This window comes from Silurus aristotelis (assembly GCF_946808225.1).
Source record: "Silurus aristotelis genome assembly, chromosome: 8".
Lineage (NCBI taxonomy): Eukaryota > Metazoa > Chordata > Actinopteri > Siluriformes > Siluridae > Silurus > Silurus aristotelis.
Genome location: NC_139581.1, coordinates 1,880,656 through 1,897,014, shown reverse-complemented (window position 1 = coordinate 1,897,014; position 16,359 = coordinate 1,880,656). Strand labels below are relative to the sequence as shown.

Here is a 16,359-nt window from a genome sequence, read left to right as displayed (position 1 = left end):
TGGTTTGGGGTTGTTTTGGAGCAGTGAAGGTTCCGGAAAATGAAAGTGAACCAACATGGCTATAAATCCATATTTCAGCACCGTGCAGTTCCGTCTGGACTGCGGCTCATCAGAACCGACTTCACTGTACAACAAGACGATGATCAGAAGTGCACGTCTGAGTTCTGTGTGTTATTTAGAGAGCAGACAGACGTCTGGAGTGATATCTATCATGGAACCACCTGCACAGACACCGCACCTCAATCCCACTGACCTGCTCTGGGATGAAGAAGAAAATCTCCATCCAGTGAAGAAAATTTTTGGTGTTCTTAACTGTTCTTCGTGCTAAAGGAGGATTTTTAAATGTAGTAAAGTGGACCATCTGGACATTTTGGTTGAAGGAAATCTTCAGACCGTTGCATTACTGAGTTTGCTGCACAGAAAGAAAAGGAACATGCACGTATCTCTCAAAAACCATAAAACAATTGAGTGTTATATACATTGTATTATCTATGATTTAATATTTGTTTAAAACACTGGATGTGTATATAAAAGAGGGACTAAATTGTGTTCGTTTGTGATCAAATGTCTGTTTTCGAACGTTTACGTTTCAGCTCGTTATCATGAAGCCCCTCGGGTGCGTTTCGGTTAAAATAGATCCTCTATTCACGGAAATTCTTCCACGAGGGTAAAAATAGCCTCGCCGTGCTGACACACAATAGTTCTCTTCTCGAGAGCATGACAAAGGCCTGTTTTCATTTCACACACAGTCGACTCTGTGTCCCGGCCCTGAAACATTCATGTTTAATCTTACACACGTCCAAAACATCAGCATCACGCTGCATTCCTTCAGAGCAGGTCGACTCAGAGAGACGATTGTTTCACAGAGTGTGAGATGCTGCTTCAGGGTGAAAGACAATGTTTATAGTGTAGCTATAATTACTGGGTATGAGCAAAAGTTTTGGGACACCTGCCTTTTCCAGCTTTATGCAGTTTCTCTTAAAAAAAGGTTTTTATTTTTTGGTTGGTTTTTTTTAGCCATTGTGGACCATAGTAGTCGAAGCACAGTGAAATTCTATCTTTAGATTTCCCAGTGATGTTAGGAAGCTGGGGTCAGAGAGCCGGCTCAGCCATGATACAGCAGCCCTGGGGCACAGATTGTGCTCGCCGATACCGAGGCTTGAACCCCCACCCTTCCAATCAGCAACCCAGAAACTTATTTTTTATTGCACATAATTATAATAATAATTAAGAATAAAAATGAATAAGGAATGATGACCAGTGTGTGTTGCTGCCTGCTTAAAAAAGATTAAACAAAGATTAATAACTTGATATATATATTATTTGTAACACAGGAATACAGGCACAAGGTGTTGAAGGTGAGGTTGTGGGTATTTAGGGTGGTAGGTAGGCATGTGTAATTCGAGTTATGCGCCTGAGGTTTCAGTGACCACTCTTCCTGTCCCTTTATTTTCCTCGGGTCTGCCTCTGAATGGTGTTCTGTTTGATTGGAGGCGAATCTGTGCAGCTGGAAATGTTTCTCATCAACGCCATGGAGATCCATAAAATTACAGAGTAAGAATAGGTTGCTCTCAGGATGGATTTGGACTGTAGTTAATGTCAACAGTCTGCTACACTGATTTAGGACTACAGTTTGTATCTGACCACCATCACTGCACCTCAACATTGTTTATCTGTAATAAATGGACATTCGGTGGCACCCAAATGAGGATTAGGTTCCCTCTTAAATCCGGTTCCTCTTAGAGTTTAAATGGATGGGTATTTAGGGTGGTATTCAGGGTTAAAATGGGTGCTTATGGTGGTATGCAGGGTTAAATTGGATGAGGAGGTACTGTAGGGTGTAAGACAGGGTTAGTGTGGGTGCTTATGTAGGTGGGTAGTTAGTGTGACAGGCAGTGTTAAAATGGGAGGTTATGGGGTTAAGGTGAATGGGTATTTAGGGTAGTGGTCATGGTAGGTAGAGTTAAAGTGGGTGGTCTCTTGCTTCCTCTCTCTCTTTCTTTCTCTCTCCCTCACCTGCCTTGGTTTTCAAAGCCCTCGAGCTATGCGCTGACTCAGCGACAGACACACACATACACACATATCACTGTTTGTTCTGAGCCTTTAACAGTCCTGCATTATCGTCAATGCCCCCATCGAGTGGAAAAGCATTTCATCCAGATCACTCAGTCATGTTCTTTTTAATGACTAACATTAAACACTGATATAATATCAGTGTTTATGAGAGGAAGCTGGTAGAAACACTGGATTGGATTGCTATTTAGCTATTCTTTACCTATTTAGTTATTCTTGTGAATGGGAAGCAGAAGATCAGTGGTAAAGCTGTTGGCATTTGAATTGGAAGGTTGTGAGTTCCAATCCCAATACCACCAAGCTGCCACTGCTGTGCCCAAAATGAGATAATTGTAGAGAAGAAGATAAAGAAGAGGCTGTTAGAATACAAGACAGGAGCAATAAAGGTGCAGAAATGTTCTGCCGTTAAATGTGTCCGTCAAAGCAAATAATCCGAATCATACCAACATGACATACCTACCTCCTTAACTGGTATTGATGAGACCATGCACCACACATTATTCATTGGTGTTCTGTAGTGTTTAAAGACTATAATCACACTCTTGATGTCACCCAAATGTAGATAAGGTTCCCCTTTTGAGTCTGGTTCCTCTCAAGCGTTCTTCTTCATTTATCTAAGGGAGTTTTCCTTGCCACAGTCTCCACAGTCGCCCCAGGCTTCATCATCAGGGATAAACATCATTCACTTTAATTCTTCAGTTCAGTAAAGCTGCTTTGAGCCATTGTGAAAATTGCTAAAGAAATAAACTTGAACTTGAACTTTCACTGGAACAGACAAGGACATGGACTATACCTTCTTCACGGGGACTGACAGGGCCATTACTCCTTTATTGGGGTTCGTGCCACTAAGATGAGGATGAGGTTCCCTCTTGAGTCTGGTTCCTGTTAAGGTTTCTTACTCATGCCATCTCAAGGAGTTTTTCCTTCACCACAGTCGCCACTGGCTCACTCATTAGCGACAAACTTACACTTATAAAGAACATCTTATTCGTTCGTTATTACCACATTATCTGTGTAAAGCTGCTTTGAGACAATAAAAATAAAAAAATAAACTGAATTGAGTTAAATGAGACCATGGACCACACCTCCTTCACTGGGACTTCATCACCGCTTCCTAGAACAGGCGCAATTTCTGTTGGAAAATATTTGAATGTAATCCTGATTACCTAATACTAACTGTAGTTATGATACTGAGCAGGACTTAAAGGGTTCAGATCATGTAGTGACAAGTACACATTCCTGACGATAAGGAAACGATTAAATATTCTCGTACTTTGAGAAAGATCCATCCCTCCTCATATTTGTATAGACTTGCCAGTGACAGACATTCTTTACTCACACCTGCAACGACGCAAAGATGTGTGAAGTTTTTTTCCCACTGAGTCATGCTGTCTTAAACCTGGCTGGAAATACCCACACTATCAATCAGCCTTATTGAAGCAAGGTTGATGTGTTGCTCAACATCTGGAGATTCATACAAATGATACATTCCTCCTGTCTGCTGCAGTAAAAACTGCTTCTGACTATCCTCATGATGTTACACTACTATTAATTGTTCACACAAGCTGCACTCAAAGTATAGAGGATTAGAAAAGCCTGATGTGATCAAATTAAATTTGAATCCTCAATGTATATCAAGTTCATCTTAAAAGTAAAATACAGCCAAAAAGCAAGAAGGTCTACATTACTCAAGGAGGCATATTATTGGTCTACCCATAATTTATTAAATACAACACTATGTATGGTGCTGTTTTGTGGAAATGGACCATACCTCCATTACTTGGAATGATGGGGACATGGACCATACCTGCATTACTGGGAATGATGGGGACATGGACCATACCTGCATTATTGGGAATGATGGTGACATGGACCAAACCCCATTCCCTGGGACTAATGGAGACATGGACCATTCCTTCATTACTGGGAATGATGGGGACATGGACCATACCTGCATTATTGGGAATGATGGGGACATGGACCATACCTGCATTATTGGGAATAATGGGGACATGGACCATACCTGCATTATTGGGAATGATGGGGACATGGACCATACCGGCATTATTGGGAATGATGGGGACATGGACCATACCTGCATTATTGGGAATGATGGGGACATGGACCATACCTCGTTCCCTGGGACTGATGGAGACATAGACCATACTTCCATTACTGGGAATAATGAAGACATGGACCATACCTGCATTACTGGGAATAATAGAGACAAGAACTATACCTCGTTCCCTGGGACTGATGGAACCATAGACCATACATTCATTACTGGGAATGATGGGGACATGGATGATAACTCTGTCACTGGGATTGATGGCAGACAAAGACCATATTGTACCTCTTCCACTGGGACTGACTGAGACATAGACTATACCTTCATTGCTGGGACTGAAGGGGACATTGACCATAAAGCTGATCCATATTTTGAACAGTTGTAACATTTCATCATGTGGAATGTCCACAAAACTAATTATTTCCCGTTATCAGTTACACTCTAGCAGCTACAAACAGTTGTTTCCACACCCTCCTTTCTCTTTTCTCTCTCTTTCTTTCTCTCCCCAAGTTAATAACACTAGAAAAAAAATGCAGCTTGTCTCGTTTCTGAGAACCTCCCCTGGGGTATAAACTCCTCTGTCCTGAAGACGGAGCAAAGCGTAGTTACAGCCTTTCAAGCTTTTTGAGCATGTTTCTACATAGCTGTGATTTTCAGAGCTGCTGTAAAAAGAAAAAAACATCTCCTCCCAACCAATCAGAGTCGAGCATTTTAACATGCAGATCTGCGTGTAACCGGTTGCAGCGTGGAGTTAATGTGGTCTGAAGATGGAATGCTGTTTGTGGTTCAGGACAATGCATGCAATTTTACAAAGGCATAAAGGGAACCGAAAGAGCGAAAGAATCTCAGAAAACGGTTGTTATGGTGAGGCTCTGATGTGAATGATCGATAAAAGAGCTCGTATAACCTTCCATGCTTTTAGATACAGAATAAATGTGTATGTCTAGCTTTGAAAAGTGAGACGGAAACTAGTAGGTTGTCACTATTGTTATAGTGGCAGTTATCACATTTTTCTCACAGGTGAGCAAACAGCATTGGAACGCGTTCGAGTTTTGGAGCTCAGTTGATTTTAGCAGATATATTCAAAAAACTTTGTGTGGTTTCCTTCATTTCCTTCAATACCAAGGCTTTATCTTGATGGTATTTTTCTGTCCCTGACCTGCTGAACCAGCATCAGGAAGTGTTTAACTACAAAGCACTTGATTAAGCTGATCTGGATAAAGCTGGATCTCTGCTCTGGAGGATGAACTTTCCTTCACTACAGTGTGTTTGTTTGTGCATATATATATATATATATATATATATATAGTTTATTGCTTCTCAGATAATGGCTTTTGTCCTCTTCGCTCTGTTGTCCGTCGCTCGTGACTGGAATTCCCTACTCAGGAATATCTTATCTTACAAACGTGATTGTAAACAATAATACATTCCGGAGAAAATGACAGAAAGTGTACTAAAGTTTTCCTTTTCTTTTATCCACATTTTAATGTCATTTATTTTGTATAATTCTTCAGCTGTTCAGGGCCATGTGACTCTTTCTTTCTGTCTTAATTTATTTCTCTATCTCCTTCTTTCTAAGAGAAAAGAGAAAGGAGGAGAGATATTGAAAGAAAAATATAGAAAGAAAAAGAAAGATATAGAAATAAAATGAAAGAAAGAATGAAAGATATAGAAATAAAGAGAAAGAAAGAAAGAAAGAAAGAAAGAAAGAAAGAAAGCAAGAAAGAGATAGATAGATAGATAGATAGATAGATAGATAGATAGATAGATAGATAGATAGATAGATAGATAGATAGATAGATAGATAGATAGATAGATAGATAGATAGATAGATAGATAACAGGAAAGAAAGAAAAAAAGAAAGAAAGAAAGAAAGAAAGAATGAAAGATATAGAAATAAAGAGAAAGAAAGAAAGAAAGAAAGAAAGAAAGAAAGAAAGAGATAGATAGATAGATAGATAGATAGATAGATAGATAGATAGATAGATAGATAGATAGATAGATAGATAGATAGATAGATAGATAGATAGATAACAGGAAAGAAAGAAAAAAAGAAAGAAAGAAAGAAAGAAAGAAAGAAAGAAAGAAAGAAAGAAAGAAAGAAAGAAAGAAAGAAAGAAAGAAAGAAAGAGCGCGCGCTCTGCATTCTTAACATTCCACACCCTCCCTCTCCCCCACTCCCTCCCCCTCCCTCTCCCCCCGCTCGCGCGCGCGTGTTTACTCAGCTATATAAAAGCCCGGCGCGGTTCCCGGAGCTTCATTCGCTGGTCTTCAGTTCTGCGCCACAACAGGAGATAAATAGCAGAGGAAATTGTTCCACACACACACCTGTCGGATTGTTTATAAACACGCTTTACAGTCAACACAGGACCTGTGACCCGATGTGAGAAGAAATATTCAGGTAAATTCATTAAAACACGTCCTGAAGAAAAGAAAAGCAACGCGCGAGACTCTCCGTAAAGTCGTGTGGTGGTGTTCAGATGGTGAACTCGATATAACGGAGTAAATGTTACTGAAAAGAAACTTTTTATTTGATTTAAAATCTGAAACAAATCGTTTTATTCGAGCGACATGGTTGTTATTGTTGCGCTGAAAGACCTGAATTTACCTCAGGAATGCGGCAACCTCCAGTCACGTGACCGCCAAATGCCATTGGCTTTAATTGTATATATTTAATCATTTAGGATTTATTTATAGATCGTTTAGGTTTCAAAATATGTTTACATTCTCTTCAATACTTGTTTTAATTATTATTATTTATTATTATTATTATTATATTAAACTAAAATATACTAACTAACTATTTAGGCTTGTAAACATTTAAATAATTTTAAACACACACACACACACACACACACACACACACACACACACACACACACTTTATGCAAATATTTTATTTCACATACAAAAAAAATGTAAATTTTAAAAAAAAATGAAGAAATACAAAAAAAAGGCATTTGGAATGAATTCATTTAATTAACTGATTGATATTTAATAAATTCCACTAATTAAAGTTTGTATTTATAAATGAATTTTTTTTTTAAACAAACCACCTTATATTAATTTTCTGGAAATACATGTGTTTTTCTGTGCCACATTTTTAAATCCTGTATTTTTCATTATTGTATTTCTTTAAATTTGTACAGATTTATAATCTGTTTATTTTCAGATATATCCTATACGTACCTGTAGATGAATGTAGAGGTCCTGACTCCTACACCACTCTGAACCCCCCCCTGACTTGATATAATGTTATTTGCTGAATGTCCATCCAACGATTTTGAGACTCCACCACCTCACTGCTCGACTCTTATCTCCTCTGTGTCTTTGTTCAGGTGTCTGCACTGATCCAAACGATTCTTCATTATCATCCTGTAGAAAATGCGAACGGAGGAGGTGTCTAGCACAGTGCTGCACCGCCTGATCCAGGAGCAGCTGCGTTACGGAAACCCAACGGACACTCGTACCCTTCTGGCAATCCAGCAGCAGGCCCTACGGAGCACAGTGACCGGAGGAACCGGAAGCCCACGCTCCTCTTCGGACAGCCTCTCCCAGGAGGAACGTCAGGAACCTCAGGGCCAAGAGCACCACGCCGAATTCCAGCATTCAGAAATCTATCTACCTTACCACCATGAGCAGCTTCCCACGTACGAGGAGGCCAAAGCGAATTTGCAGTGGGTCCAGGACAGGACGATTTACTCGGAGGAAGACCTGAATCCGAGCCACGCCAGGACTCTCAGCGAGCGTCTCATGCAGCTCTCGCTTCAGCGCAAAGACGTCGGTGCGAGGCCCTTCACCACGAGTTCTTCAAGCAGCTACCCTCAGATAACCGACAATCAACTGGAACAGCATCACGTGGAATTTCAGCCTTCCACGTCCACGTCTGTTCATGCTCACGAGTTCTACCAGAAACCCCCACCACCTTTCCATTCCCAACACACCAGGTAACATCTGAGGCACTTTACAGCCATTTATCAACCGATTTACACCCGTACTGATGTTCAGTTGTAGAAATGAGGGAGTGAGCAGGTATTTTTCTCACATTATTACCAAGGGGTACAAGCACCGAAGCCAAATTAGAAGTATAGTATATACACATTTATATGCACTTAAATGGAGTGACTTACATTTATACACCTGGGCAGGTAAGGGTTAAGGGCCTCGATCAGTTAAATAATTAATTGATGATAAATTCTATATATAATATCCCACTCTCCGTGCAGCGTGTAAAAACAAACACAGTGATGCGCCAATAAAGACCGCTCTTGTTATAACAGCAGACTGGGAGCTGGAAAAACAGAATCGATCAGTACTACATTCCAGCAATCAACTATCGGTGCCGATTAATCGGTCGACCCTCTTCTATTGTTCTATAGACTCCTTTTGCCATTTTTATGTACTTCTCTAATTAACGAACGACTCCATCTTTATGTTTAGACTCCCACCTGTGCCTTCACCTGAAGCACGCCACGTTTACTGCAGCGCGCCCCCTGCTGGCCGGGAGGTCTCCTCACAAATGGAGCTGCTGATCAAGGAGAATGAGAGGTTGAAACAGGAGCTGGAAGGACACACCGAAATGGCAGTCAGGATTCAGAAGGTAAAATAATTTTATAGATGTTTTGTGAACAATTCAATCGTGTCAACACACCCACATTCCTGTTTTCTTTGTACGACTATGCGCTATGGTATGCTAATTGTTCGGTTAAATAGGGGACATAGTGAGCATTGATGAGATGAATGGGTTATTAGGTGCGTCTTGGTTTTTTTTCATTAGTGATGAAGTCACCGCATAGCTCCAGCTAGTCTGACTGTCACGCCAGGTGACCGAATTATTCCTCAGCCGCATGTTTGACTTCGGCTTAGCTCGAAAGCACCCATAAAACCTTTCCTTTTCTTTTTCAAGGGTTGCGTCAACATAGTTTAGCGTTCTCTCACCACGATGGAATGATAATTGCTGGAGAGAGAGAGGCACCGCCTTGTATAAACTCACCTGGGGGTGAATAACAGCTCGTTGTTGCCATATGAGTACAATTAGGTGTGTGTGTGTGTGTATTTCAGAGAGGAATGTATCACTCAGTGCCCTGGGAACAAACAATTTCTAATACCAGTATCATCATAACACACACAAATATATAATCAGGGGTTATAGACCAGAAGGCGGAGCTTGGCCGGGTTTGTTACAGTCGTGACAATTTTCGTATCACAATAATGGCCTAATTTCCCCTCATATTAATATATTTATCAATTATTTTTGCATTATTGTATAGTGTCATTTTATTTTATGTGTTTGCATATATTAGCATTTATTCATTAGTTTGTGTTCCTCCTTAGTTTTATTGTATTTATTTATTAGATTTTTCTCTGTTAATTCAAGTTATTCTCTCTATGAATTAAATAAATGATTAATTAGAGAGATAATAAATCAATCGGTTTATTAATTTGTATTATTGAAGGACTTGATTCGATTTTTATTTATCTACACATACCTTCATTCTTTTCACTCGTCACATTAAATGATGATAATATTAATCTAAAAATAAATAAATCTCTCTTCTCTTTCACATTATCTTTTTCTTATTTTCTCTCTATCTTTCTCAATTTCAATTTCTCGTTCATTTTCTTTCAAGATCTTATATTTTCTTACATTTTCTTTCCCTCCATTAGCTGGAGCAGGAAATCCAGAGGATCTCTGAGGCCTATGAAACTTTGATGCAGGGCTGCGTGAAAAGAGAGACTCTGGAGCAGACGCTCAGGAATAAACTGACGGCCGAAATCAAGAGGCTTGAGGATGTTAACACCGAGCTCATAGGTAAAGAAATGTAGCAGCCGGGTCTGCTTTCTCCTTAAAGCCCCGCCGCACTAAAACTTCAGCACATAATGTATACCAGCAATATATAAATGATCTCTGGATTTCACTGTAACTTTGGAATTCATGAGTTTGTGTTCTTTTTTTTTCTTTTTTTTCTTTTTTTCATACAGATGGTTTGGAGAGCAGCAGCATCCAGGCAGCAAAAGACGTGAAAGCTGCAGATCGTAACGAGCAGGTCATTGCCAAACTCCGCCTGCAGAGTAAGTCAATCAGCAGTGGTGTTACCTCCAGGCCATGCTTTTATCCAGAGTAGTGTACAGCATGGGGGTTTAAATATTAATTATTTCACTGAATTTGTCGCTATACTCAAATTGGCATAAACGAACACAAATATTGGGAAATAATTATGTTAATGCACATTAACGTGTTAAAAGTCGCAGAGGGAAAGACGCACGTTAGCACACTTACGATGAAACAGGAAGTGACTTTGCAGCCTTCTGCTCAGGAATTTGTTCCTCCAACGCTGCACATGACCTTTATCCAGATCCGGAGTTGTTTATTTCGGATGGTGGGAAACGCATGAAGGAATGTTAAACTTCCAGGATGAGTGTCGCTGGGAGGAGGAACACTTCTCCTTTTCTTCTTTTTCCTTTTTTTTTTTTACCCTTCACATTCCTTGGGCTCTTGTGTAACAGTGACACGGTTCATATTTTGCAATCGAATTCTTTTCAAAGTGAACAGGAAGAGCAAAAAAAACACAACGCATCCTGAGAAAAGACTGTTTTAATAACCTTCATCCTGTAAACATTTTTAAATACACACAGATGAGTTTATTATCAGAGAACTGGAATTAAAATACACTTTAATGCCAAAAGTTTGTGAACACCTGGCCATGAGATTCTAGCATCCAATTCCACATTGAGTCCCCATTTGCTGCTATAATAAGCTCCACTCTTCTGGGAAGATGTTCAAGTAGATTTTGTAAAGATTGGTGTGAGATTTATTTAGACACAAGGGTGTTAGTAAAGTCAGGTACTGATGTAGGTGAGAAGGTGAGGAGGTCATCAGCATTCACGTTCATCCTATAGGGTTGCTGCTCTATAGCAGAAGATCTTCCACATCTTCCAACCCATGGAAAGCTTCTCTTCATGGAGCTGGCTTTGTGCACATGCTGGAACACATTTGGAGTCTCCTAGTTCAAGTAAATGGAAAATTCTCTCCAACTTTGTGCTAACAGTTTGTGTCTCTCTTTCAGATGAAGAGCAGAAGCTGCAGAGTGCACGACTGGAGCGTGAAGTGCAGCTCCTGCGTGAGGAGGCAAGTTCGGCGCAGGAGCGCAGCCGGCAGCTGCAGGTTGAGCTGCACAGAAAGAGCGCATACGTGGAGCGGGTGGAGCGTCTGCAGGGGGCGCTTGCTCAGTTACAAGCCACCTGTGAGAAGAGAGAAGGTCTGGAGCTTCGTCTGCGCACACGGCTCGAAGCGGAACTGCGTTCACACAGGAACAAGCAGGTGTGTACAGTGTGTATATATATATATAATATATTCATAGCAGCTAGTTTCTAAATTAGGATGTTAATCATAAATATAATAATATATTAGGTGTCACGCAAAAATCATGATCCTACTAAACAGCTACTTCAATAAAGAAGAAGAATCATCATGGTGGATTCTGGTGCTGATTTGAGACTTGGCACATCAGTAAAACAAATATTTAGTGATTAAAATAATTTATTAATATTTTTTATATCTGAGTAAAATAAGGACTTTGTAAATAAATGTTTGCCCTGTTGAAGGTTTTAATATCAATGATATAAATGATTTTGCATTACCGCGTTAATACAACGCTAATTTCTACAGCCCCAATATTCATTTGTGATTAATAACAGTTTACATTTTTTTTTTTTTAATTTAAATAATATGATACATTTTTATGAAGGAAATACAATTAAACTAAAAGAGAAATAATGAAATGAATGCAGTAATTTTTTTAATTATATTTATTAAATTGAATAATTGATTAAATTGGCACAAATCTGAGTTTTGCATCGCACTACAAATCATATTTTCTGCGCAAACTCCAGTTTCTTTTTTTATATACCCCTGGCAAAACGAAAACGCTGTACCAAATTATAAATCTATAATATAATATATATACTGTGTATATATATATATTTGAAGTTGGATGGTAAGCGTCTGTAATTGTTCTCTTACAGAGGCAGAACCAGACGTGTCCCAGCATCTCGCCGTCCTCGGCGAACGCGAGCACCCTGCTGGAGCGCCTGAGGGAACGAGAGGAACGTATTCTGGCCCTGGAGGCCGATATGATGCGCTGGGAGCAGAAATACCTGGAGGAGAAAACCATGTTGGAGTTTGCCATGGACACAGCAGCCACCGCTGCAGCTCAAAGGTGAAGAGCGAACACTATCCTTCAGGAAAACGAAAAGTGTTTTCAGTGTATTGGACCCTGAAAATCGCTTCCCTGATATTAAAAATGTCATAAAAAAATATTTTCACAGAGACGCCACCATCATCAACAACCGCTCTCCGTACAACTACACCAAGGATCTACCTCATGCTGAGATCCAAAACCAGGAAGTAGAGAACAGGTACGTATTAGGTTTTGAGGTTCTGTTCTATCCATATCATGAATTAAATTTTAATAATGTGTGTGTGTGTGTGTGTGTGTGTGTGTGTGTGTGTGTGTGTGTGTATGATTAGGATTCGTGCTCTGCGCGGACAGATCATGGAGAAGGACGCCGTCATCAGCGTGCTTCATTATCGGCTCCAGCAGGAACAGGACAAAAGCGGAGTTGCTGAAGGTGTCGATGTGGGCGTGTCCATGAGTTGCTCCACCAACTCCAGTTCCTCTGAAGATCAGACAGGAACCATAGCGAGGTTTTCCTGTGGTGCTGATGCAGCATGTAAAACCAGAGGCGGGGCTGAGACACACACACCTCCTACAACAGAGCACCAATGCAGCAGTCTGGGTCAGTACTCTCTCTCTTTCACTCACACACACACACACACACACACACACACACACACACTTATATATGATGAAGATGAGGAAGGGAAAAACAGAATGAGTCAGTGATCAGTATGAACTCTTCATGGATCATCGCACAGGGTCGAATTGCAGAGTTCACATCGAATAGACTCCAGTGTTTATTGATTTACCACTGTGTGTGTGTGTGTGTGTGTGTGTGTGTGTGTGTGTGTGTGTGTGTGTGTGTGTGTGTGTGTGTGTGTGTGTGTGTGTGTGTGTGTGTGTGTGTGTGGAGCGGAGCAGCATGTTCTCTCAGTGATGTGAAGAAATATTTACTCTCGAACGAAAGAACAGCGATCACATGTTCCTTGTTACAAGATTATATAATAAATAACCAACATATTTTTTACAGTGGGAGCATTTTATCAGCGGGTCATCGTAGCTTTTTTTCGGGAAATAAAATACCAGTCCATAGAACAACGTTGATTTTACGCTTTTATTGCGTACATGAGCAACTGTACAGAATCTTTTTATGTCCCTAAATAAATATCTTAAAAATGCTTTAAATCGTTAGTTTGGTACTTATTACGATTATTTGTAAATAGATTTGTATCAGTAAAATAGCAGTGTTTTCTATATATATCGGATATATTTTACATTTATATATATTTTATCATTTTATTAAAAAAAAATGATTTAGATTTTTTGTTTATGTAATAATTGTATGTACATTTTAAAATAACAATTATTATATAAGAAATTGTAATTATAAAAACAGAAATAAATTTATTTAATTAAATGACATTCAGGTGCCTCATTTATAATAAAAAAAGAAATTAATAAATTAAACATCTGGAATTATTTGAATCGAATATATTTTTTTTTATGAATATTTGAATTATATTTGTATATATTTGCATACTGTATGAACAGATTATTGGGCCACGTGTAATCGTACTTAATGTCATTCTTACACACTATTATTTATATTTATATTTATATATATATATATAAAATGTTTTTTGTGTTTAAAGTCTTGTTCTTTACAGATGTACATGATTTTATTTTGTCACAGAGAGCAGTAAGAGGAAGGCTGTGAATCCATTCAGAGGTCTGGACAGTGTGGAAGCTGAGGCAGTGGAAATCTTCATCTGAGTGCTGATGGCACAGGAACGCTGTGAAATGAAGAGAAAAACGAGGTGTCGAGGTGTACGGAGGATCTGAAGATGAGCTAAGATCTCACCTCTGGACCACTTACACTCTCTGAACTCAAGGTGGAGGTGTTGCGTTGGACTTGGAGAAGGTGAACTGTTTGAGGATGTTACATTGGAGTTTAGAGGAATCATTTCTACATGGCAGGTCCAGCGTCTGCGGAGTCCGAGGCTTCAGTTGCATAATGTCAGGCAACACGTTAGCTCCGCCTCCCTGGCGCATTACGGCTCCGCCCCCCTCTCTCTCGTGCTCTCGCTCTTTTTTTTTTTTCTCCTTAAAATGAAGGTCACGCTCTCATCATTGATCATCACACTGACATTCTATATGATTTTTTTTTTCCTCCAGGCTGTTTTTCACACCTTCACTGTGCATTCCTCTTTCATTCTCTTTCTCTCTTCCTCTCTCTTCTTTTTTTATACGTTTTTTATTTTTACCCAGAACTGTGGGATTGTAGGATTTCCCGGGCGTGCGATGCTCCTGCTGGTCGGTGTGTCGTACGGTATGTGACTCTGAGCTGTGTTTCTCCTCGTGCAGCTGATGATGATGATGATGATGTTTTGATGATGAAGATTAATATATTTCTTTTTTTATATAAACGATCGAATACCATAAAACTGTTTCCTCCCGTGTCTCGTAAAAACCCCACCGCTGATGATGTGAACGTTCTGGAACATTTCACACACGTGAACGTAAATAAATAAATGTGATAATATATTGAACTCTTTTCAAACGTGTTTCAGTCGTTCCTTTCCTTCTTTTTCTCTTTGTGTAAAGAAGGAGTGTGTGATGATGGTGTGACTCTTCTGACTGGGGTAACCGAAACCTGTTCCATGCGCTCCTTCTGATACCTTCTGCTTTCCTTTGTACCTGGAGTGTGAGAGAGTAAAACTAAGTGCACCCCCAGGATTGAATTGAACACCATAAAAGTGACTCTATTGAAGATCTGAGCAAAACCAACTACATTGTTCATGTTTGGCATAAACGTCTTTAACCTACAGGGTGAATCTGGAGAAGATGGAAGAAGGTCACATTTTTTACCCAAAAATACACTAAGGTGTTTGTGGGTTTTTTCTTTTGTTCATTTTTTTTTTTTTTTACCAAAAACCGATGTTCTTCAAACGTTCTCAGATTCATGGCATATCTCTAAGAGCTGAAGAGGAGCTCAGTAGTGCATCTACTTTCATTCTGTCATGTTCCTGAGCTGAACTTTTGAGCTTTTTTCCTCACTGCCTTCATGGACCATGTGAGGTTCTCAGTGATGTTAACATTGAGGAACTTGAAGCTGCTGACTTGTTTACTGGTTTTGCATCAATGGTTATGTTTCCAAAAGGCCTGATTTTTCCTTTTATAATAATAATTATTATAATTTATTATTATTATTATTATTATTATTATTATTATTATCAATTGTATGAGAAAATGAGGAATAAAATATATAAAAAATTCCAAATAGATTTTCTTGTCACACACACAACCGTACACACGCAGGGAAATGCTTTTAACATCCAAATGGATTAAACATCATAATTTATAAAGTAGAAAAATGAACGGTCTGCTACGATGTGCTCATTTTTACATAAACAGTTCTGCATTTTATCACACGTTAGTCACCCACTCAACAATGATGGAAGTGTAATGAGTGGCCAGTGGGTGTTGAGGAGGGGGAGGAGGGGTTTCATTTGGAGTCTGGTTCCTCTCAAGGTTTCTTCATGCCTTCTCAGGGAGATTTTCCTTCACCACAATCACCACTGGTTCATTCGTTATACATAAACTTATGATTATAAACAACAAACTTATAAACACTAAACTTATACATTCTGTTATACTTTATAACCGCTTGATCTCAATAATTAACAGATCAGAAGATACACACACACACACACACACACACACACACACACATACAAATCACAGTATTAAACAGGAGATTGATGGACTTTTTGCTCCTGGCTGTGCAACATTCGGACTGAGAGAGAGAGAGAGAGATAGCGAGACAGACAGATAGAGAGACAAAGAGAAAATGATAGACAGACAAAGGAGAAACAGAAAGAGAGCTAGACAGATTGACAGCTTACTGACCTTACAGTCTCGCTCTCACTTCACTCTCACTTCACTCTCTCACTTCACTCTCACTTCACTCTCTCACTTCCCTCTCTCACTTCCCTCTCACTTCACTCTCTCACTTCCCTCTCACTTCTCTCACACTTC

General features: G+C 39.5%; 1 protein-coding gene across 1 annotated transcript; it reads left to right on the top strand.

Annotated features, from left to right (window-relative positions):
- The first annotated feature begins 6,382 nt into the window (after positions 1-6,382).
- amotl2b (angiomotin like 2b) lies at positions 6,383-14,875 on the top strand. The gene is made up of 10 exons (XM_083547958.1): positions 6,383-6,542; positions 7,480-8,088; positions 8,582-8,741; positions 9,809-9,953; positions 10,124-10,213; positions 11,209-11,462; positions 12,167-12,360; positions 12,470-12,559; positions 12,672-12,940; positions 14,015-14,875. The coding sequence occupies exons 2-10, from the start codon at positions 7,526-7,528 to the stop codon at positions 14,092-14,094; spliced, it is 1,845 nt and encodes a 614-aa protein (XP_083404084.1). The 5' UTR covers positions 6,383-6,542; positions 7,480-7,525; the 3' UTR covers positions 14,095-14,875.
- The last annotated feature ends 1,484 nt before the right edge of the window (positions 14,876-16,359 follow it).